We start from the raw sequence: 23,049 nt of genomic DNA, 5'->3' as shown, positions 1-23,049 counted from the left end.
ATAAATACTTCCTACACATGCGAAGAGAGTGAATATACTTACACGTGGTTTGTTTTGTTTTTTCTTCCCTCGGACCGGCAAACTTTTCAACTCGAACACCGCACCATCTCGATCATACGACGCCCACTCACCACCCGACGCCCGCAACGCGGTGAAATTTTTCACATGAAATCACCGCCGATCAACTTTAACATTTGGCGAAACTTTTCAAACGCGACGTGGGTAACACGGCATACACCACCCACAGATCAAAGCCCGCCGGAAAGTGGCCATCACCGTGCTAGCGTTTGTGGTCATATTCGGTATCTGCTTCCTGCCTTCGCATCTGTTTATGCTGTGGTTCTATTACAAGTGAGTATCAACAACATCCCTGCGACGTTGAAATGGTGTAAATATTTAAACATGTCAGTTTGCGTTCTACTTATAACATTTTTAACGTTTGCTCAAAGAAGTGCGAACTGTTTGCGCCTAAAAGTAGGCAAGTGGTGCTGCATTTCGTTTAGCTGTGCGTGTTCTTTTTTTACACGATTCATTAAAAAAATTTATACGTACAAATATCTTAATATAAGAACATGTTTCATTAGATAATATAAAGAATATTGCTGTTGAATATTGAATATTCAATGCATCGCTGAAAAATCCCAAAGCTTAAACGCTCACTCAACGTAAGATTATTTTTTGTCTTTTCAAAGCTTTATTAACCTCTTTTTGCTCACTTTGAGTGTTTTGAAAGTTCTACATTCTTTTCATCATTTTTATTTTACATTTTTCGTTCACGAGAATTTTTTATTGTGGTGTAAGACCAGAAAGAATCTTCCTAAAAGTGCAACGAACCACCCATGAGCAACAATGCAGCGGATGTATGTACATGGTTTTATGACTTCTTGTAACTATTAGCAAGGTGCAATTATTTAATTTTATAAACTTTAAATTTAAAATATTAAAAACACATATATTTATATAGAAAATGTCTCTGGAATGAACCAAACTATGTGGATTGTTAAATTGTCTTAAATTCATGCAAACAATCGCTTTTTACATAGCATTTTCATCTCATTTAGGAGCTATACCATGACATACACAACTGTTAAGGTTCAAGTTTAAACACGTCTTTGGTGTTTAACTGTGTGCCTTAACCCAGCAACTTTGCCAACAGTTTGGCGGATGTAGCTGTACTATAATAATTGCACAGCTAGATGAACAACGAACGAAAGACTGCCATGGACGGGGTGCTCAACTATGCCGCAGAGCAAAATCACCACAAAACACATCACAAACTGCCATGTCGTTCGTTACGAGTGGTTTGGAATTTGAAAAATGGTTGCTCTTGTTCCTGTCGTGAAGCATGAATCATTCCGGAGCTTTTGTTTGTTTTAATGAAGTTTCTCGGGTGCAAGAGTAACGTTACGTCGCCTCCGATGGCTTTCGGTGCGGTGGAACCAAACTGGTCGCTACCCTTGAGTTTCCGTGGTGCGTAACTTTTCTCTCACATAGGGCAATGATGGTATGAGAGTTTTTGTTGTTGTATACTATTATTTTTATTTTGGGAATTAGCTGCAAGGTGATGTAAATAACGATGTGATCCGTTGCATACATGTTGTTTGAAAGTTTTGATGTACCTTCAAGGAGATGAATATGTTTTGAAGATTGTGTAATCGAATGCAAACAAGTTCATGTGGTTTATACGCATGGGGTAAGCTAACATGAAAGCTATCAAAGAACATAGAGGCTAAAAAATGTAACGAGATTTTTTAAATGTTTTAATTTTGAACAGTCATACGGACTGAACGTTCAATTGATGCAAAAAAAGCCTAATTTTAAACAAATTCATACTAATGCCGCCCTCTGATAGACAAGCAAAAGCTTGATGGATTTTAAAAGACGGAAATTGCTTCAGCTCTGCGTCTAAACACTAACAGACGCATTTTACCGTGCCCATTCATCTTGTGGGAACACTTTAAAGAGGCATGTCGAAAGTGCTGGCGCTAAAATGCTGCCATCCATCAATGTATGCCTCACTTAAGCTCCCTGCTTGAACCCATAGTCGCACAGAAATGCTTGTTCATTTCTTACAAGCCGCAAAAACAGAAAACCACAAATGCGTTAAACCTTCCACCGGTGATGAAATACGTGATTTGCGGATTCACGCAGGATTGTGCCGGTTTCGTGTGCGGTAAGTATGTACAAAACCTCTCCACCCCCCCCCCCCTCTCCCCAGTACATTTCGTTCCACGGATCAACCAAATAAGCGCCCCGTCATCGCTGCTTGGCCGGCGACGTCAACGCCATTTGCCGTTTGTATGTGCCAGCTTTCAACAATGAGATTTTCTTCACATTGCCGCCCCGATGATTCCGAAGGCAAAGATGGCAAAGCGTTTGCGCCGTTTTTTTTTGCGCCACCGTGTGGCAATGAGGGAAAATTGTTTGATTGCACTGGCTGCTGTGCAATGTACGATTAGTACGAAAGGCGCGTATGGCGCAAATGGGTGGCTAAATAATGAATTATAATTTGTTTAAGACGCACAAAGCTACTAGTGCGTGCTGATGGCTTTTGTTTTGTTGCGATCTAAATTATTAACGAAATTACACGATGTTGCTTTATTTAATCTATCTCTGCTTGCCCGTTTCACCAATTACACTGCAATTTGTTAAGTAAACAGGCGTCAGGAAACCAAAAGCAACAAAAAAGCAACACAATTTTATACCCATTTGTCATACGAAGTGGAGGCAATTTATCATTGGTCGGTATTAAATTTGTTGTTATGGTTAATTAGGATTGTAAACCTTAAGTGTTTTCTTTCCTCTACAATTAAATAATTGAAATAAAGTCTTGAATCGTATCAAGCACATGCCGTTACATGCCCTTTTAGTATTCTTTCCAGCAAAGCAATGCGTTTTATTTATATTGCTCATAAAGCATTCTAACAAATGGGAGGGACCGAAAGGTTATCTCTTAAAGGGGTTTTGAGTAAACATTACCCTTTAAGCCAGCTTTAAGCTGGATTAGACGTACGGACTGGTCCGTGTGAAATTATCTTTTTTTCTTGTATGAATTTGAAACGTTTTGTTAACACATTTAAAATATTTTATTTAAAATTTTCCAACTAAAATATGCCTGTGGCTAAAATTGAATCAAAATCATAATAAAACAACATATTGCATATCTTCAGGCGAAAAGTAAAGCTTAAGGCAGATAAAACTCCTTAAAGGATGCATTCGGTCAAACAAAACTACCTGCTACGTCGTTTATCATAAAAAAGGATTCCAATCACACCCATCGCACCCATATAAAGTATCAAAATGATTGCTTTGAACATCATCCAATGTTCCGCATCACCCTTTTTTCACTCTTGCCAAAACACGCTTAAAAAAGGACCTCTTTCATCCCACATCCTAATTCTGATGCATAAAAGTTATGGCTGTTCCACGCGTCTGGTTTTCCTTTTGCTTTCCATCTCGCATAATCTATTTCTACGGAATGTCTCTACCTATTTCTGAGATTTGCTTCCCCCTTTTGATGACCGTTCAGCAGCTGTCGTAAAGATGTCGATGTGACTGATGCCGCTGATTCGTTCCTTCATTGCCTTTGATGATGTGGAAAAACCTACGCATTAAAACTGGTTTTCAAGCAATTATAGCACAGTTGTGTAGGATTGCAAACGCTGCGACGTAAACGCAAATTGACTGGAATGAACTGAGTGGAAAGTTTTACTTCGCTAAAGCTTTAGTTGTTTTACAAACAGTTTTAACCCGTTGGTACAGGTGGCAATTATACGTAAATTTCATGAAATTTTCGATTTCTTTTATTTGTTTTATAGTCCAAATTTCAACGAAGATTACAACGGGTTCTGGCACGTGCTGCGAATAGTGGGCTTCTGTCTTTCGTTCGCCAACAGCTGCGCCAATCCTGTGGCTCTGTACTGTGTGAGTGGTGCCTTCCGGAAACATTTCAATCGGTATGTATAGTTGCGCCTTTCAGGGCAACAAAAAAGTAGTGACAGTGTTTTAGTTGTAAGTACATCAGATCTTCTCTTTATCGAGTGAAATGACCAATTCCTGCAATATGAACCGGGTCATGCACAAGCAGGGTCATGTCCACATTGACCGGTTCCCTTGTTGATTTAATGAGGACTACGTTTTTTACCTCCGTTTTTTGCACTGTTTAATTCGTTCAGGTTCAGCCTAAATGTAGGCAATGTTCTGTTCTATTCAGGACCTTCATCAACCCGAAAAGGGTTTTGCAAAGAAAAAACCCCTTTACAATCGTGTGAGGTTCCGTGTTTGTTTTCATTTTACTCATCTTTTTTTCTGTTTCTTCTTTCTCCATCTCTTTGCCTAGGTATCTTCTGTGCGATGGCAGCTCCAACAGTCGGCGACGGCACGGAGACAATCTGGCACCGAGAGACACGTCCCTCACCAGCACCATGTCCCGCCGTTACACCAGCAAACGGATGCAATCGTTACGAATGTAAGAAGCATTTCCGGCAAAGCAAGAAATGGGATTAGCAGTAAGGATGGGGAATTGAACGGGTTGGATGAGTTCCGTCAAAGGGTTCGGTCAGTGACGGACGTCACAGCGCGTCGCTGGGGGTTTAAGCTTCTTCGCTTTTTTGTTCGCATTGGTGTGAAGCTGAACACACCTCGGGCAGCTCAAAAGAAGCGAAGGATGAAATCAGTGAAATAGGGTTGTAGTGAATCCGTTTTTCTATCAGCTGTCCCCTATTACCAAAACAAGCGTTGGGAAAACTAGTTTTTACAATGACAACAAAAATCCTCCCACAATGCAGTCGTTACTGAAAAGGTACCGGGGTTTCACGGAGATGGTGTCTTTACAAGACGATGCTATGCTCCTGCTCACCGATGGCAAACCGATGAGCTTTCTATCCCACACGTGTTCTTTTCCATGTATTAATGGGAGGTTTTGCAAAAGGGAAAAAACACACACACATCAGAAACACAAAACACTCCTTTACTGGCACTGTCAGATGTACGGTGAACCCACTCGCGAATAAGCATGTGGGTGGATCTTACAATGTCGATTGGTTCCGAAAACATCGTGCACGTTGTCATAATAACTTAGGTTGTTGAATTTGATTCGAAGGTAAACGGTAAACGCAAGGTATGATCGAATTGTTTATAATATCTGCGGTTTCTTCTTTCTTTTGCTTGCGCCAAGACCAACATGACGTAGGCAATGATTGAAAATCAAGAAAAACATCAATAATATTACTGGTTGGTTGTAGAATGTCTACACATATTCATCATAGAATTGGTTTAGCTAAGGTGTTTGCATAATATGACTCCATCAGTAAAACGATAATGTGAAATATGATAATTTATAGCATCAAATCATTTGCTTGCCTTGAGTTAGATATGCTAGGAGGTGTACTGTTACTTAAAAGCTACTCAACTTGGTTGGTCCTTTGTTTTCCTGCCAGTAGTGTCGATTGTTGCGAGTACATGAAAATCCATGTTATACTGTCATAATCAATTCGCAGTACGAGTAAGCATATAAGCTAATTAAGTTGATGAGAAAATCGCAGCTTTGGACACGTTTGTACCAGCAGTTTTTTAGAAAGTTAGCAGTTTGCTAGAACGAGCTACGCGATCATACCACCCTATATGGGCTTTTGAGACCTATTGAGTACCAGCCGGATAGCCGGATCCCTGCTACATGAACTATGAGGCATATGAGGCTTGAACCCACGATTTGAACGACTGTACCTCGGGAAGTTTGATACCGTCACTGAGATTATTTCATGAAAATCTCAGTTTGACATATAAAACTACAAAAAAATGTAGTGCAATGTTTAAACAGTAAAAATAAGTCTCATCCTGGTCACGGCACCAAACTAAAGCTGTTGAGATAGTTTTTTTGATTGATGTGCTCTATAATCTTACATACTGTTTCGTACAAAGATAATATTCATTAGTCATTTATTTTAAATATTACTCTTGCTGATACTAAAAAGCTATCGTCAAAAACATATTTACACATCTTGTCCAATTAGGAAGGAAACCTATCAATTCATCAAACACCAGGCGTCTCCATCTACTCTCACGTGGAGCATATAACTTTGAGTTTCTCATACCAATGGCTACCAGCGACCATTTCCAGCGGCTTAGTAAAAAGGCACTCCGTACCTGCGACACATGCACACGCACATGAAACCGCATTTCTAAGAAACTATGATGAATTACGTACACCACCAATCGAAAAGAACTTCCAACGGCTCGTGCTTGATGGATACGGTGCTTTTGCCACCAGGCGCAAGGGCAACAATCTACAGCCTGCAGGGAACCCGCGTATAGCGTTTCATTCAAGGTATCTCTCGTGTGGTTGCCGTTTGCATTGCCCGAAAATGGGACAGACGAGCGGAAAGCGTTGTTTGTGTTGGCTGCCCTTTTTTTCTTGCATCCCCCCCCCCCCCCCCACAACGCAAACAAAACCCCCAGTAATGAAGACGTTGGAAAGTGGGTAGAAAATCTTCCATAAGTAACGCGCCGTCATTAATTTCCTGTTGTCCGGTTTCTTCATACGAACGAAACGACACCGCAATAAGAATGTGGCGTACACCACGTGCAGAGCGCACGTAGGGAGAAGGAAAGCCCGCAGTCCGCAGGGTAACACTAATCTCTAATGGTATCTGTCAATTTGGTGAGCCGGTTTTCGTGTGCTGTGCTGTCGTTCGGTGCCCTTTCCTTTCTCACTGTTGGGTGGGATGCTGATGAGGAGGGAAACGTTGCCCTATGGTAACGGTATGAGTGATATCCTATTTTTCTCTCTTTGCTTTGCCGGCAGATGATGGGTGTAATTCATTACATTCGAGAAACAGACACACACACACATACGCTACGGGGAGAAAATCTCGGCGGAAAGGCTAGAAGATTGCAAATGGCTAGACGGGACCGTTGGAACCATTGTCATCTGGTTGTCGTCGTCTTTGCGTGAAGGTCACACTGGCCACCAGAGTTGGTTAGTTGGCATTGTGACAATTTTTTTTTGGGAACAAAACGAAAAAGAAAGGGAAAAGATGAAAGCAGCGTAACCACCGGCAACCTTCTCTCATTATCATCATTAGTAGCTGCTTGCCCTGCTTGCGTTGTGGTCATTTATGGGTTGTTGAATATTATCTAACCTTCGACATGCACCCACCGACACAAACCCGGTCCCGGTGTGCTGTCACGGTAAATTAGTGTCTTCTCTCCACGTCCAAATCGAACAAAACCGCTTATTAAAGCCATCTAATCAATAAGCCGTGTGGCAAATTGTGCAAATTGCGATGCCTGTACAGCGAATTGAACGATGATTAATGTTCGATACTATGCTGACGTAATCTTGACACGGGCATTTTGTGTGAGACAAGGGGGAGAAAACGAAGCATTAACACACGGCACACGAGCGGGCTGGTTAAATATGCGGGCAAACGTCGAACGTGATCCATATTAGTATCGATCCGCTGCAAGGCGTATTGCTTTTCCCAGCTGTTACAAACACCCCCAGCCCCGGATCACTGGCCCCCCTCGGCGCCCATTTCAAACGATGCCAACAGCCGTCGATGATCGGAAGAGTCGTGTATCGTTTCTTTAGCACAGATTTTTTTTTTTGTTTTGGGGCTGGCTTATTGATGGTTGCCAAAAATAGGACGTATCTTTGCACTTTGTTTTGTTGTGGACGCGTTTGCCGTTTCCACTTAAACGCTTCCTCACAGAGCCAAGCGACAGGAGCGCAACAGCCTCGCGCGTTCTTTTGAAATTCTGAAAAGCGTATTTTGTCTGCATCGAATTGCTCCCAGGCGTTCGGGATATATTGGGCTTTGTTCTCTTTGGCTTTTCCTCGCTCACTCGTCCCTTCTACAAATGAGATTTCTATTTAAACTGGCAAACAAATAACGCCACCAGTATTGAAATTCCTGGTACTATATTCGTCACGTGCTTGATGGGGAAGCTTTTTTTACGCCTTATCCCATTCTTCTTGTTGTTGGTTGGCTGTATCATCAATCCGAAAGCTGGCTAACGCGCACTTTTTCCCCCTTTTGTGTTGGGTTACGCTTTTTTGTTTTTTTTTTAATACCATTCTATTTCCCATTTCGTTTTTTTTTTTTTCCTTTTTTCCTCATTTTTTTGTTGCTCGCCTATATTGACGTTTATTTGCAATCTTGCGTTTGTCAGCTGGTTGCGCTGTCAGCAAGGTACACGCACATACACATAGCCTCGAAAAGAGGAGGGGGGGGTGCTCAACGGACGGAACGGTTGTGCCCTTTTTGCTACCTTCATTTTGCTGACGCAGTAAGCTAATTTGTTTAATTTATAGCTCATTCACTCACAAAGGGAAAGTGACACTGCTGTTTGTGTGTGTGTATTTTTTTTTATTTCCATTCCACTCCCGGTAAGGTTAGGCAGAGTAATATGGCAGCTAATTGTTACCGTGCGCCGAAAATAGTGGAAAGGAATAGCAACACTTTCATAGGAAAAGGTTTTCAGAAAGGTTTTTTTCGGGTGGTGTGTACTTTTCCTTTCCTTTGGCATTTTGTTTTGTCTTCGTAGCAGCAGGAGGCGAATGCAATTAAATGAGATTGTTACAAAATTGACACCGTCGGCAGACGTTCATTAAATGGCTTTCCATCCGTCTCGTCCGCTCGGTTGCTTGTTTGATGCTTTTTCATTGCTTGTATCTTTTGTAACATTTTACCAAAGAAAGCATGTGCTGTTCGACTGTCGCTGTGGTGCCGTGACCAGGATCTATATAATTTTCACTAGTTTTGAAAAAAGCTTCGCTGCACCAGTCAACATTTCAACGCATTTTTCGATTCAATTTTGACGCCGAAATGAGTGCTAGTAGGCTGAGTCGCAAATCGTGTCGATAATCCGTTCTCATTTAAGTTAAGCCCATGGCAAATGATAAAAATAGAATGACTAGAATATGCAATTATATTTATATTTTATATTAACTAACTTAACACCTTCGTAAGACAATCACAGTCACGTCATCAAACATTTCAATTCCATTAAGCTCGCTATTGTGAGTGAAAAACTTCCAGTTCAATCGTGTCCAAAGAAGTGATTTTCTCATCCACTGTAATAGCTTACATGCGTACTTGTACTGCGAATTCATCACAGCAACGTAACACACATTTCCTACGTACTCTCAACAATTGACACTCCTGCGAAGCTAAATCTTCTGGCCAAATCTGCTTTGATGTCTACCGTACGTTGCAAAGCAATGCGTCGCTTGCTGCACTGCAATAATAGAATTTGGGTCGTGCAGCCGAGCGACGGAGAGCATACAATCATCTAAGAAGCATTCGGAAAAAAACCACACAAAAATCGATTCCACACCAAGTTTGGTTGTCGTTCGAGAGTACACACACAATCGTGCTTAATTAAATGCGTACCAATTACGGACCGTATGCGTATGCCAGCAGTCTTGTGCGGGCGAGATGTGGATTTGCATATGCTCTAGTTTTCTATTGAAATCTGGGCGTTTGAAAATCACGTTTTTTTCTCTAACCTTTTTCTTTTCAATTCCAAAGCAATCTACTCGTTGGATGATGAAATGGGTCAGCTGTCAGCTGTTGGGGCCCTTGGTACTGGGTCGTTATTGTCTGAGAAGCTCGCCCGTATACTCTCACGTCACGGTTGGTAGATGGATGGTGTTGTAGTGAACAAGATGCAATTTCTCCATGTGAAATTGCCTCAATACTGTAGGCAATTGAATTCGTAAATTTAAAAACACTCCTGTGAGATTGAGAACTTTACACAAATCCTCTCTCTCTCATTCCAATATCCATTTGTTGATTCTCAAACCTATGGAAAATAGTATATTTCCAGTTGAGAATTGAACCCATGACAAGCTTGTTGCTATATCGTACCTTTGTCAGATGAACTACGATACTAATCGAGTTATGTTGTGCTTAAACTAACATTTAAATTCCAACGAAAGCTCAACAGTTTAACAGCTCAAGCTGCATAAAAAATGTGTATAAAAATAGCTCAATCACTTTTTTATAACTTGGGTGAGTACATTCGATAAGCCAGTTATGATCTCTTAGTAGAAATATGTTTATATCCAATAATTGAGGCGCATACTCATCCAGTGATGCAATTATCTATCCATCCATTATCAGTGCTTCTCTCTTTTGCTGCCTTCTTCTAAGCTCACAAAAAGTGCGTTAATTCAATAATTTCCCAAGAACAGTGTCAAGATAAGCCACAACATCGCACCATACGTTGGACGGGACACATCAGCATCAGTGGACATCTGGTTTCGGCCTCCGACACACAGCGCACGCTGTCACGGTCCGGTACGCTTGAATGCGAGGAACGGTACGAGCAAAGCACAAAGAAGTCCCTAGCTCTAGCTGCCGGAACTCTTCAATTAAAGTTGTGCCGGTACCCGCCCCGTTAACCCGAAACAGGCCACCGTGCACACGTACTCCTTCCGGGCGAGCGGTTACACCGTTTGCGGATGCTTACGGCTAACGTTGATAAGCTGTCAAGCTTCCCATCAAGCGGAAGCTAAACCCCATCTTATCGGGGATTACTCTTCGCCACAGGTGGATTACCAGGAGTAAATATCCTTGCCGGCACCCAACGGAAACACCCCACGGTAAGGCGGTGTGCGACGATTGACCTTTTCGGTGCTGTACAGAGAGTATAACTTTGATATGGTGTCTCTGTGTGTATGTGTACGTTCAGTGCCAGATGGTTGAAAGGTGCTGTAAAATAAAATTTGTGAGAAAATGCCATTTTCTCGTCGACTGTTGGGGTGCGCAGGAAAAGATGGGAAACTTTTTAATAAACTTTCTCATGTCTGCGTGTGAAGGTGGCAGGGTTTGTAATTGGCTACCGTAACACCTCTGATAAGGATCAGCGCAGAAAGCAGAACAAAGACCGTACCGTATATTTTCAGTGCGGGAAGGATCGGTAGTGAGGGAAAGAGGACGAGCAAGGGTTGGCTCAATAATGTAAAGTTCTTTTGCTGTTAAATACTTTCAAGGCAAGTGATTTAGATGATTAAATTCCAATTTCAAATTTGTTCACCCTTTTCTATCCTGGTCACGGCACCAGCGTTTTTAAGCGTGTTTGTACCATTCATGCATACCGTTTGAGAGCTTTACACCGGAAATTCTCTTTAAATGTTATGCTACTTTTGCTTAATTTTGTCACTTGAACAACCATAGCTTAATATCTAATAAAACACGGGCATTTTGGTGACGAGCCCCTTGCTGTTGGCTGTTTTCTGTGAACACTAACCTGCCCAACTTCGTTCGGTAGATCTCTCCAATCGGTACCGAAATTAATATGCCCACATTTCTACACGGCGGCCCAAACCACCATCTCCTATTTGATCCCTTCCTCACACACTCACACATATACACACACACACAAACACACCCCTTTTGATGGGTCTTTAGGGCGGCTAATCTTTTTGCTTGATTAAATTCGCCAAATGGCGACGTTAATCCTTGCTTAATTCGTTCGCTTGCTGTCATTTTCCGCATCCGCTTCTTGATCCGTGTGCACACGGGGCAGCAGGGAAGAAGGATACAAACGTCAAAAACGACAAACGGGAGAAAAGAACAAAAAGGGATGGCGGTTAAATAAAACCGAAGAGAACGAAAATGATAACGCTTCAGTTCCACCGCCTCTAGGCAAAAACGCCCCTCGGCGTGTGTTGTGCGGGCAAAACTCAACCCAAAGCTGAGCGTAAGTTGGTCCACACGGGGCCACGGAATGAGTGGAAAAGTGGCACAAAAAAACAGGGCTGAAATGAAACAAAGCCTCCTAGTTTCCTGGATTTGTTGTCACTCTCTCTCTGTCTCTTTCGGCTGTGGCCCGATGCCACACTGGTGGAAATCGATATTTAACGATGCTTGAAACGATGGCAGTCTCGATGAAGCCGATCGATTTAATCGACACAAATTACCCATAATCGTTTGCTGCGCAATAGCTTTGCCGCGAATAAAACAATGAGTAAATGATCCGGTAATAAAAGTGCGATCAATTGCGATTCCCAACCAGTGCGGGGCATTGCTTTAATCCTCGGCGGCGGCGCCCATGGATAATGATGGCCCATGGATGGTATTAAGCTAATTCAGTGTCGGTCTGATTTATCCTGGAACTAAATTGCAATAATGTTAATGGTGCCTTACTTATCGTACTGCTCTTGGTGCTTTTGTTGGGCCGAACGAGCGTTTGGGGGAGGGGAAGTTTTGCTACGCTGCTCTTCGAGGTTCGCTGCTTCAACTTTACTAACCACATCATTACTACATACGAGAGCGGTACGATTGATGTAGCAGTTATGTATTAAATTTAATTAATCAATGTTGTGCTTTCCATTGGTAGTGCACAGTATATATTTAAGTAAACGTCACATGTAACGCCACACGACATCGGCGGTAAGCTACAATAGAACGTCATGGTTTGTGGTTACCCGATAGATGACACTCGTTGGTTCATTCAATAGATGTGCACTGAAAGTGGGTTTGGAATTACAGGGTTGCTTTGATTTATCCTTAGTCCAAGCGGCACATATATCATTCAATTTTAAGCAATGCCATGAAAGCAGCACTCGATAACACTAAAAGCCTTAACCTTGGTATAAACAGAGTTCTTCTTAAGTCACCACTAAATGTTTTTTGGCTACTAAGTTAGCCAAGTGCGTTGTTAATGAGCGAATGGGATTCATTTTCAATACAATGGCACGCCATTTATCTCCTAGGGACTTATTTTTTTTAATTAAACATTTTTTATTTATTTTCGTGTTTCCAAGACTGTATCACGTTTTTTTTAAATCTCATGTTTGTTTAGCAAAAATGTTTGAAAATTTTCATGAATTTGTTGGTTTTCATTATGATATTTTGGTCTAATAACGGATTTTTCAAACCTCCATCCGAACCAAGGTGTATATATTATGTGTATATATATAGACCAAGGTGTATATATAGACATTGTGGAAGACAGCTGTCAATCCCTGCATACAAATCAAAGTGTATGAATATCAGGTGGTCTCATAGCTTGTTTTTTATAGTAAAAGTTGAACGTCACTTTTTGACAGCATGGGTAAAAACATTTCCCCAAACAAGCTTTCCGACGACTTGCCTAATGCACAAACAATCTTAAAATCTTCGTTATTTGCACTTAAATACTTTAAAAAGCACTTAAAATATTTCTTATTGTAAGCTAAACCAAATCTGAACTAATTAAAATCCATTTTTGGATCAAAATAATGTCGTCGATGAGGACACCAATGTGTACTACGTATGTTTTGCTAAGAACAAAGCGAACCGTTCCTATGGAAATTCCTTTCACCCATTCTGTCAAAAGGAGCTTTTTTTGATTCCGAAATTAGTTGTCAATTTGTATGGGACGAGACCACCTGGTCTTCATACACTTTGATACAAATTTCAACACTCCGCACCAGCCCATCCCGATTTAATTACCGGCGCCCACGGAACAGTTCTGTCAAGTCGAGAAATGCCAATTTGCTCTGAATAACTTCAGTTTGTCATATTAGCGCACCTTGATCCCGACACACTATAACACCTTTGTATTGAGCTTCTTGTTCTTCTATTTGGCGTGACGTCCTATGCGGACATGCCGGTCTATACAGGCTTTCGGGACATAATTCATTACCAGGCAGCCGGATAAGTCAATAGGACGACGGAGGGACGCTCCATTCTAGGCTTGAACCCATGCCGGATATGTTATTATTTCGTACGAGTTGACGACTGTATTCTCGTATTGAGCTATCCTTGCTGAATAGCACCCATATTCGGACAACCGAATAAAAGATACCCGTATAAACGACGTTTTTTCATTTCTCAACTCTCGGGTTGTTCGAGAGCCAATTCAATGATTTATTGGACACTCGATGTTCAATTGAAAGTTAATAGGACTTTTCTACATACAGTAAGAACTTATTCTGTGCTAATAATAGTCTATTAAGCTTTTGGTTCTTCCCAATACACTGAAAAGGTTAACAGTGGGTGCTACAAACAGATCAATTACTGCAAATTATCTATCCTTTTTTATCTACATAGGGGGATCTTACGAGCTTGGAATGAAAGAGTACCCAACTCTGTATTTAATGCCAAAATAACTTCATGCAATCTGTTACTTTAAAACGGAGCCGAAATATGCTTTAACCTAGAGTAAATAATTCATCATCAAGATTCAATTCAACACATTGAATTGAATCACCATTACTCATCAAACATTCACAATTCACCGCTCTACAGTTTTACTATTTCTTCTCCCCAAAAAATAAGGAAAAATAAACACGCTGTTTGCTTTTTCTCGCTTCCGCAGAAACATCCAGGAGACGACGATCGTGATGATACCGAACGGCAACTCCAAAACCGACGGTGCCGTGCTCGAGAAGGAAATGGTCTGTTTGTCGTAACAGCGAAAGCACCATCTAGCGGGCACCGGAAACCGACCGAAGGGTGTCCCAAGGCTAGCCACGACCCACGAGCTGCCGTCGGACGAGCACACCGAGGGTGGCAATGGCTGTACCGGCAACGGGACCGGCAACGCTGACCAAGATTTGTGGCCCACCAAAGGGGCGACAACCTGCGACCGGAAGGTGCCGACCGTCGGGTTTCGGTTGCCCCCGGGCCGTTCCGCCGTACGACCACGGCAGACGTGCGAAATGAGCAAGGTTTGATTTACGACACCTCGGTCGACAGCGCAGCTCGTTGTGTGTGTGTATGTGTGTAGGTTGGGCTTAGCTGGGCGTGTATGTATGTGTGTATGTGTGTGAGTGTGTGTGTAAATAAGTAAGCAAGACTGTCCATCTTCAAAATCGGAAGATAATTGTTAAGTGTTTCGGAGAAGCTTTGCGGTTGAGTAATTGGGAAGCATACATGACCGGCAGCCATATTGGGTGTGGGTAAAAATGTTTGCGCACTATTGTGGACAGTAAGGTAAGGCGAATGTAAACTCTGACATGATCGAATACGTCACGTTTTTAGAATGTGTGTACTATTAACCCAGATGCTATATGGAATTTGTTTTAGCTTTACTCTATCAGAGCTTTTATTGCGCCTAAAGTTATGCAATCGGCATGACCAGATTGCGCTGTTTAGAATGAACAGACACAATTCTTCCGGTATTGCAAAACTTTACTAATTCTTCCTTATGGTGCATGGCCGTCCAGAACCGGTCTGTAGCCAAGCACGTAACGGACAACCCAAATCTACACACTCCCTACAACACAATGCTGCCAATGTTTATGCAGCCGGTACAATTTCACATTCGGCATCGTCTTGCATTCGTGATACATTCGATAAATTTCCGGAAGAGCCAACATTTCACAGGAAGCCATCTGGCCCCAGCCCTCTTTGCTACCGTTAGAGTAATTTGTGGCTTATCGTGTCAGGAATTTGTCTTCGCCAGTTGCAGAATCTCGCCCTCGGTCGGTAGCAATTTCGATTCAATTACCTCCACAGTGGATGCAAATATTCGAGCCGTAACCGTATCGCATTAATATTCCACACGCACGCCTCCCCACCTACGGGTTGCAATTGTTTGCAAATGTCAAAGGTTTGCTTGTTTCAAGCGAATGGCGAATTGGCTGGCAGAACCAAAACAGATTCATTTTGTTGCAGGTTAGCATGCGCTTGTTTTTATTTTTATTTATCTACCATCAAGAAATAATAACATTCTTTCCATATAATAACACACAAAGTCACAAAATAAAGGGAGCAAAATTTAGCCCTTTTTTGTCCCACAATCCCTAACCACAAAAGAGAAATCATTGCCACGGCTAAATGATTTTGCCTTCCAAGATCAAGCAACTGGAAATGCTTTTTGCTTCACTACAACGCTAAAGGGCATCAAAGCAGGCCGGGAAGACGCCCTTCCCAGAAGGCCCTCGGCTCGGCTTCCTATTCTTCTGTATGTCTGGTGTCACTTTACGTCATAAAATGCCGTTCAAAGTTGAAGTTTATGATTGAATTCGGTGCGTTTAAGTGCTGCGTTGCTAATATATGCGGGTTAAGGATGGGTTATACAGGTGCTCCTTGGAGCAGCATGGATAGGAAAGAACAGGTCGCCAAATGTGTTTACCCATTGTCCGCTTCCAGTTATTAGGTAGCACTTTTGTTCGTTGAACTTTTGCCGAAGCAGCTAAGTGGACATCCGTTGTTGGAGAGGTTGTTAAGATTAAATCACAGGAAAAAAGGTTCCACCGAAAACGACTTCTCAAGCCCCAAACCGCTGCAAACAAGTTCAAGTACAGGGAGATTGCAAACACTCGAAACATTCTAATTACACGATAATTTCCTCTCGCACAGTGCTGTCGTCTTCCTATTGTTTCCGAGATAAACGCGCGGTGAAGGCACACTGAAAGAGACCAGACAAAATCCGGCTCCAGTAGAAGCAAAACAAAAAAACAACAGGGGATTGCCCCGTCCAAGAGCAGTCTTACGCTTATCGCTCTAATTGTCCCACTGGAAATAAATGTGTCAAAAGAAGCAAACTGTCCTGCAACTGGCGAGTAAGAACAACTGGCGAAAGGTTAAACACAGTCACCACAAATTAGCTGTGGAACTGTGAGCGGTTGTGCCTTTTTCGTGCAATGTGCCACAGAACTGCTTGAAATCACGGTCCCGATAAAGTGCCACCGTCGGACGGAGCTTTATCGCGGACGGACGGACGCTCCAGCTTAAGATTAGTCAAACAATTAGGGCAACAATGGCATTGCGTTAGGTGTGCGACTTTTTTGCGGTAACCAAAAGAGAGGCAGAAGAGACGAAACGCGTTTTTACTTCGCTTCAGAGAGATGTCAAGTACATCGCGTCTTAATTCTAAGGTACGTTGTCTTATCAGGCATTCTTGCGTTAGGGTTTTTTTCTTGTTCTTGTGGACTTAAAGTTCATTATTCAACTTGCTGCGCTAAAAGTTCAGGAGCGATGCAAGGAAAGGTAACTGACGTGTTTTTGTGTATCTTTTGTCTTTGAGCAGATGTTTGCTACAGATAAAAGCTACCAGCTGTTGGAGCAGTTCGTAAACGACAGTTTCATTCTCTCCCATCACGGAGCATTTTCGTGTAATCGTTTTGTGATGCACCCGATTACGCTGCACTGTAACTATTATTAGTTTTAAAATACTTTACAATGTTTTGAAAATGATTTTGCTATCGCACAGATGGGATCACTATTTTGACTCTATTAAAAACAGTCTCTCGAAAATCTGCAGTGCAACTAATTTGTAGTTGCGGTACAGTTGATTTTACATGTAAATGAAGTTACTGCGTCATAGCGAAGAAAACGTGCTTACCGAATAGTTGTACCCATTGCATACATTTAGGCGTATTTTGTGTGAAGCATTGGAATGAGCGGCTGCTTCGCAAGACTGTTTACGCCTGCTGAATAGTGCTGTTCTCACAGCTCTACATTGCACAGTTTACTGTAGACTGGCAGTTTATTTAGGGTATGTTGACTGACAGTAACATGGTAGGGTTTTACTACCAATGTGATCTCCATTTTAAAAGCTTTTCCCTTTCCGTTCGAGAGGAAATTATGGGCGTTATTGTTTCCGTCTGCGATATTATTCCGCCGATGACATTGGTTTGCATGTGAATAGTATAAATTGGCGTCCCAAGTATAATTACAAGTGCACATGGGAAAGAAATATTTTGTCAATGAGCATTCTTTTTTGGATGAAAATTAATTAAACCACCTCGTACTGTACCAGTTTAAAACAAACAAAAAATGTTGCCAAAAGCTCTGACATTTCAGTTGGTTGCGAGCGTCAGCCACAGATCCAACGAAGCAAAATAATAATTCAAGCCCACATTCGGTGCGCAGCAAAATACGCTCGTGGGATGTGGATGTGGCCATGCCAAAACCATTGAGGGCAGCCAAAACGCACCAACACGATGCTGCGTTCCACGCGATTGAAGAAATGATTCGGTCATGAATTTTTCATGCCCTTTCTCCGGTGGCAGTGGAGAACTTTTAGCTTGCTCTTTTGAGCTGTTTTAGCTGCGATTGAGTGGCACGAGATGGTACGCAGTGCGCAGCGAGCGCAGAGCAGTGGCAGCGTCCGGTGGCACGTTTTGTCAAATTTGTTTTTAGCAAATCAAAATCTAATCACAGAATCATGTTCAATAATGTGAAAATCATCCAGTTTCAATTATTCATGCGCCTGTCACATTCTGCTGACTAAAGCATGGAGAGATGCTGCATGAAGATATCGTTTGATAAAAGAACACGTGCGCCTTCATTGGGGGCTGTGACGATGTGTGTGTGTGTGGTTGTTTTTTGACTTGCAATTACAATATTGTTACAGGCTTTGAAATAACAACTAGAACAAGCGTCAAATCGTGTCAAGAATGTAAAAAAAAATCATTTTGTTATGGGAATTGCATAGCGCAAGGCGTTTAGTCCTCTTTTTCATATTCAAAGCAAATACTTGGGATATATTAAGGTACAGAAATTAAGGCCAGGAAATGTCGTATTCTAAAAGAGCTTAAATTATGGAACCATTCATTAAGCTCATGTACCGTTGTAGACTGTGAGTTTAACTGTATCGATCTACAACTACAAGCGATGACTCCTAGTACATGCACAGTGCGTCCATGTCCAGAATTTATTTTAAAATATCACCAAACATACTCTTCCACAGGTTTACTATCCCATTTTCATAACAATTTGAATCATCCCATGAATCGTTTGGTAAATCTCATCCCGCTACGCTATCTACCATGGGACTGCTTACCTAACCTTCGCTCCTTTGAAGTGAATCTGTTAAAAGAGCTTTATTCCTGCCACAATTTGCCATTTCTTTCGAATGGAAATCCCTTCATCCGGGCGCACAAAAGTTCATCGGAATCGATAAGCATGATTTATTGAATTTCGAGTGCAATATGTGCGACAAACGTACGAGAAGAATCCTTACATGTATCTCGTCTGAAAAATTGTACGTTATTCGTGTTCGTTGTACAAAACTCTCTTTTCTTCGCTGCTTTTTAACTGTTAAAGCAGTGGATCTTCTTGTCTGAAAAAAAAATATAACATTTCTTTTGAAGTCTTGCTCAATCTTTTTTAAGCTTTCTAGTAAACTAGAAAAACTTCTACTTGCATTGATACAAATAGAAATGGATTGGCAATATTGGGATTGTTCTCCAAGCATTCATCAACACTGTCAATTTCAAAGCTACAACATGTGCTTTGAACTTCTTCGAATAGAAATCATTTATATTCTTGTACGCATAACAGTTCGGTTGTTTGTTTTCGATGTGCTTTGGTTTCATTTCATTTGTTATGTTCGGTATTATTTGCGCTTTGTTTTTCGCCAATTCTTCATATCTTCAAATTTCAATCACCGCAAATGTCCATCCCTTGTTGGAGGTGATTTGTCTGCTCCTATTTTGCAGCAATCACCAGCCAACGCAAAACCCCGACCCACGTCGGTAAGAAAACCTTCAACAGCAGTACCGTTCGAACAATGCACTCGCTTAATGGAAATTATTTCGAGTTCGATGAAAAGCTCCAAATCGTACCGGTTTGCTCGTCGGTGGGCGTCGTAAATCAAATCAAGCTTACACGCCACGTGATTCACCATGCAGCGAATGGTAAACACGTGCCCGCCCATTGGCGTTGTCGTTACCGTGTAAATAAGCACGTCTGATGGCCACAGCCACAGGCAAAAGAATCTGTAACATAGAAACATTTCTGTAAATTTTGCCAAAAAAAAAATAGATTCAATTACTGAGTGTGCGAGGAGTAGCGCAAATGGGGTGATGGCATCTTCCATCCTAAGCATAAAATATGGGTTCTTGTGCAGCAGAACGGTAAAATTGTTCATTAAGCTAAATATAGGCAGATTTATTTATGTCCTCGCCCACCTTCACCAAACTCCACCACCCACGGAATGCTTTTGATGCGTACGCTAAGTCGATAGGAATCCGGTACCGCTGTACAAATACGAAGCTTTTGCGAGCAAATTCACATGGAGTTTTGTTATTGCGCATCCCCACGCTTAATGGTAAGCCGCTGCTAGGAACGAAAGCTGACACTAATCCCTTACTTACATCGCACACCTAGAACCGCTTAGATGTAACGAAAATCAAATAAAGCCAATGTGTGTAAGAAGTTGACAAACCCCTTTAAACGAAAAGTATTTAGAAAACACAACGTAAAATGAACGCAAATTCGAAATCGCGCCCCCTCAAAAGGCTAATCCGAATGCGTTTCTCATCAGTGCTGTTGAAAGTAAATAGATTAAAAAAAGTGAAAAACAAACTAAAGAAATCTTTAATGTAAAACCAAACAAAACGAATGCCTCCTTGATCAGAAAGTGGGAAAAGTGTAATTAAAAAAAAATGGTAAGCAGTTTGTACAGTTTGTTGTTTGGAGGCGTTACCTTCCCATGCTCTCTGGCGCAAAGGAGCAAAGCAGAACCTTTTACAGTCACGTCAACCAGGAGGCAGGAGCAGTTATAGCGAATGTTTTCGTTCTCCTTTTAGAAATAACGTACTATTTACAACTGGCAGTGGAATTGCGATAATTTGTAAGCAGTCCTTTAGTGTAACGAATAACAGAAGTATTTAAGCAAAGTAGAGATATTCAAGAAACAGTGTCGCAGGGCGTGTGAATTGAAAGGATGAAATAAAAACGTGATTTAACTTAATGCTGTGTTTAATTTTTTTTTTTTTTGTGTGTCTGTGATTTAATTCATTAATTCATATGTGAGTTTCTTTCCAGCATGTCAACCCAACAAACTGTTTAGATGATTTACACGAAATACGCCTAAAAGTAGGCAATTGTGTGATTTATTGTTACCTTGCCTGCATTCTGTTCGAGAACCATTATCCAATTACGTACGCAGCCAGACGGTGAGATTTAAATTTACGAGAAAAAACACACATAAAAAAGAGTTGATATTAAACCACCGAAGCAGAATTAAAATTGATATATTTCCAGGAATACAGATTGAAAATCAAAGCTCTCATTAACAGTGTTAGAGCTTTTACTCCGGACCGGTAAGAACCTTTACTTATTGCCCTGATAGGTAGAAACTATTCATTATAAAGGGATTTTCGGTTCGCGGAAGAATGTATAATTCCGCGGCGTACAAAAATTCCGGGATCGTCCTACAGCAAACATAATTTAGAATCGTGTTCCAGATCATCGTTTGTTTACATTGCACTTTTATATATAAATTACATGCAAGGATTTTGCTAACTATTTTCTATAAAGAGTCTATTAAATTACCAATTGTGGAGTATTGCATTGTCCAGAATTTATTCCTGGCATTTTGTTGTACTTCACCCCTTTAGCTGCTCCAGTTCCGGGTTTCGTTCCGTTCTCTCTCTCTCTCTCTTCCCAAACCGCATCGCTATTTCCAGAAGCATAATTTTCACGCACCAAAATACCGCTCGCCTATGTATGCGTGAGCTGTCGAAGTATGTTTGTGTGTGAAAGTACGATCGCAAAACAGCAAAACGCACCTGGCTTTAGATTGTCGCCCCTTTTCCGTTATCGGTTCACCTTTCCGTGCATGCTTCGCTGTAACCGCAGGCCCTGCCCTGCGCTGTTCAGCTTTTACCCTCAGATCGCGGTTAACGAATTTTCGACCGAGCAAATGGTAAGGCGAGCACATGTTGCAGGGCACACGCGTTAGGCGACCGAATGATGCGACGTTCAGTTGTTTTTTTTTTGCCAGTGTTTTTGTTTTGTTCTGCACTTTTCGAGAAGTTTCGCTCAATAGCAATGAATACCTGTTTCCGCACCGATCCGGTTCGAAGGACCAAAGATATGATTAGGATGAATATATCTCTGGTACGAGAGGAAAGTGTTTCATTTTACCCAAACCCTGCTCCTTACGCTGGAACAGCATTCATTTAGAATGTATCACAACAAATGATAGAATATTAGTGGATGCAAATTCTGGACAAACGAATCAGATTTGCGTCAGGAAAGTATAATTCAGCAACATTGTAAGCACCCGCTTCAACGCTGCCCCGGCTGATGCATTCCTTTCCAATCTGTGTGGTCGTACGCGCGGCAACGAGCAACTTGGACAATGACAAACGATTGTCTTGCAGTTTTCCCCGGTCTGCTTGGATTGAATAATTGTGTGCCCGTCGCCGCACCAACACACAGCTGTGTCCTTGCGAGGATGAATTGAGCGTAATTTGTTGCAAAAATGTGTTGCTTCCCGCGGCGCCACGGATGCAGCGTGCAATATGAAAAATAGAGTTTATCGAGCGTTGAGCTCACAAGCGATACTTTACATAATCTCCCTAGCTATAAGCTGCAAGCTGCTCATGCACAACATTAAACACACACTCCATATTACCCTAATTACCACAGACTCTACAATCAGCAGCTCTATTCTAATAGAGTGCGCGATCACTTCAGATCACTTCCCAAATCAATGCTTTCTTTTCCTGCGCCCTGTTTCGTGTTCTTCGTCTGATCCATTCGGTTCTTCAGGATTCAGAATTCTTCGACCCCAGACACAGGGACACTCTCGTACCGAACAGGGGACGTAGCGCATCTGTTGATGCATCTTCGCTTCCTATCCTGCACACTCTTCTTGCTTTCCTTTACCTTCCCTGCGCTTGTGCGAAAAGGGACCTCAACCACACTGTCCTGCGATGTCTGCAGAAGGAAATGGTATCCTTCTTCTTTGAGTGTTTTCTTCCCTTGTTCTTTCTTTTTCTTTCTCTTCCCGTCACTGCCTCGTTTTTGGTACCGTTCAGCTGTGTCTGTGTGTGTGTGTGCCGCACCATGATGGGCCACATACGCACCAGAAGGTAAATATGATGTTGTCCCGCAGTTTTTGAGCAGCTTCTCGTTAAATGCTGCCGGTGGTGCACGTTTAGACCCCCAAAAAGCGGGAAAAGGAGATTGACACTCGAGAAAAAGATGTTAGCTGTAGCAAAGTGCGCAAAGTTTATCTGACAGTAGATTGTAATAGAAAAAGGGAGAAATAATGAAAAATTTAAAAAATAAAAGTTTTTTGCCAGTTTATCTATGTTGGACACACGATAAATTGGAAACATTTTATATAAAATGTTGGTTCAATTTA

General features: G+C 41.7%; 1 protein-coding gene across 1 annotated transcript in view; it reads left to right on the top strand.

The window, feature by feature from the left end:
- The window catches only part of LOC121598780 (neuropeptide CCHamide-1 receptor-like), a 56,237-nt gene extending 41,142 nt beyond the window's left edge, over positions 1-15,095 (top strand). Inside the window, exons 6-9 of the mRNA XM_041926058.1 lie at positions 248-351; positions 3,819-3,956; positions 4,340-4,468; positions 14,314-15,095. Coding sequence (XP_041781992.1) covers positions 248-351; positions 3,819-3,956; positions 4,340-4,468; positions 14,314-14,407 — 465 coding nt within the window. The 3' untranslated portion in view covers positions 14,408-15,095. The remainder of the gene's footprint in view (positions 1-247; positions 352-3,818; positions 3,957-4,339; positions 4,469-14,313) is intronic.
- The last annotated feature ends 7,954 nt before the right edge of the window (positions 15,096-23,049 follow it).

This window comes from Anopheles merus, chromosome 3L (assembly GCF_017562075.2).
Source record: "Anopheles merus strain MAF chromosome 3L, AmerM5.1, whole genome shotgun sequence".
In the NCBI taxonomy this organism is placed as follows: Eukaryota; Metazoa; Arthropoda; class Insecta; order Diptera; family Culicidae; genus Anopheles; species Anopheles merus.
The sequence above is the reverse complement of the archived record's forward strand: the minus strand, read 5'-3'. Positions and strand labels throughout refer to the sequence as shown.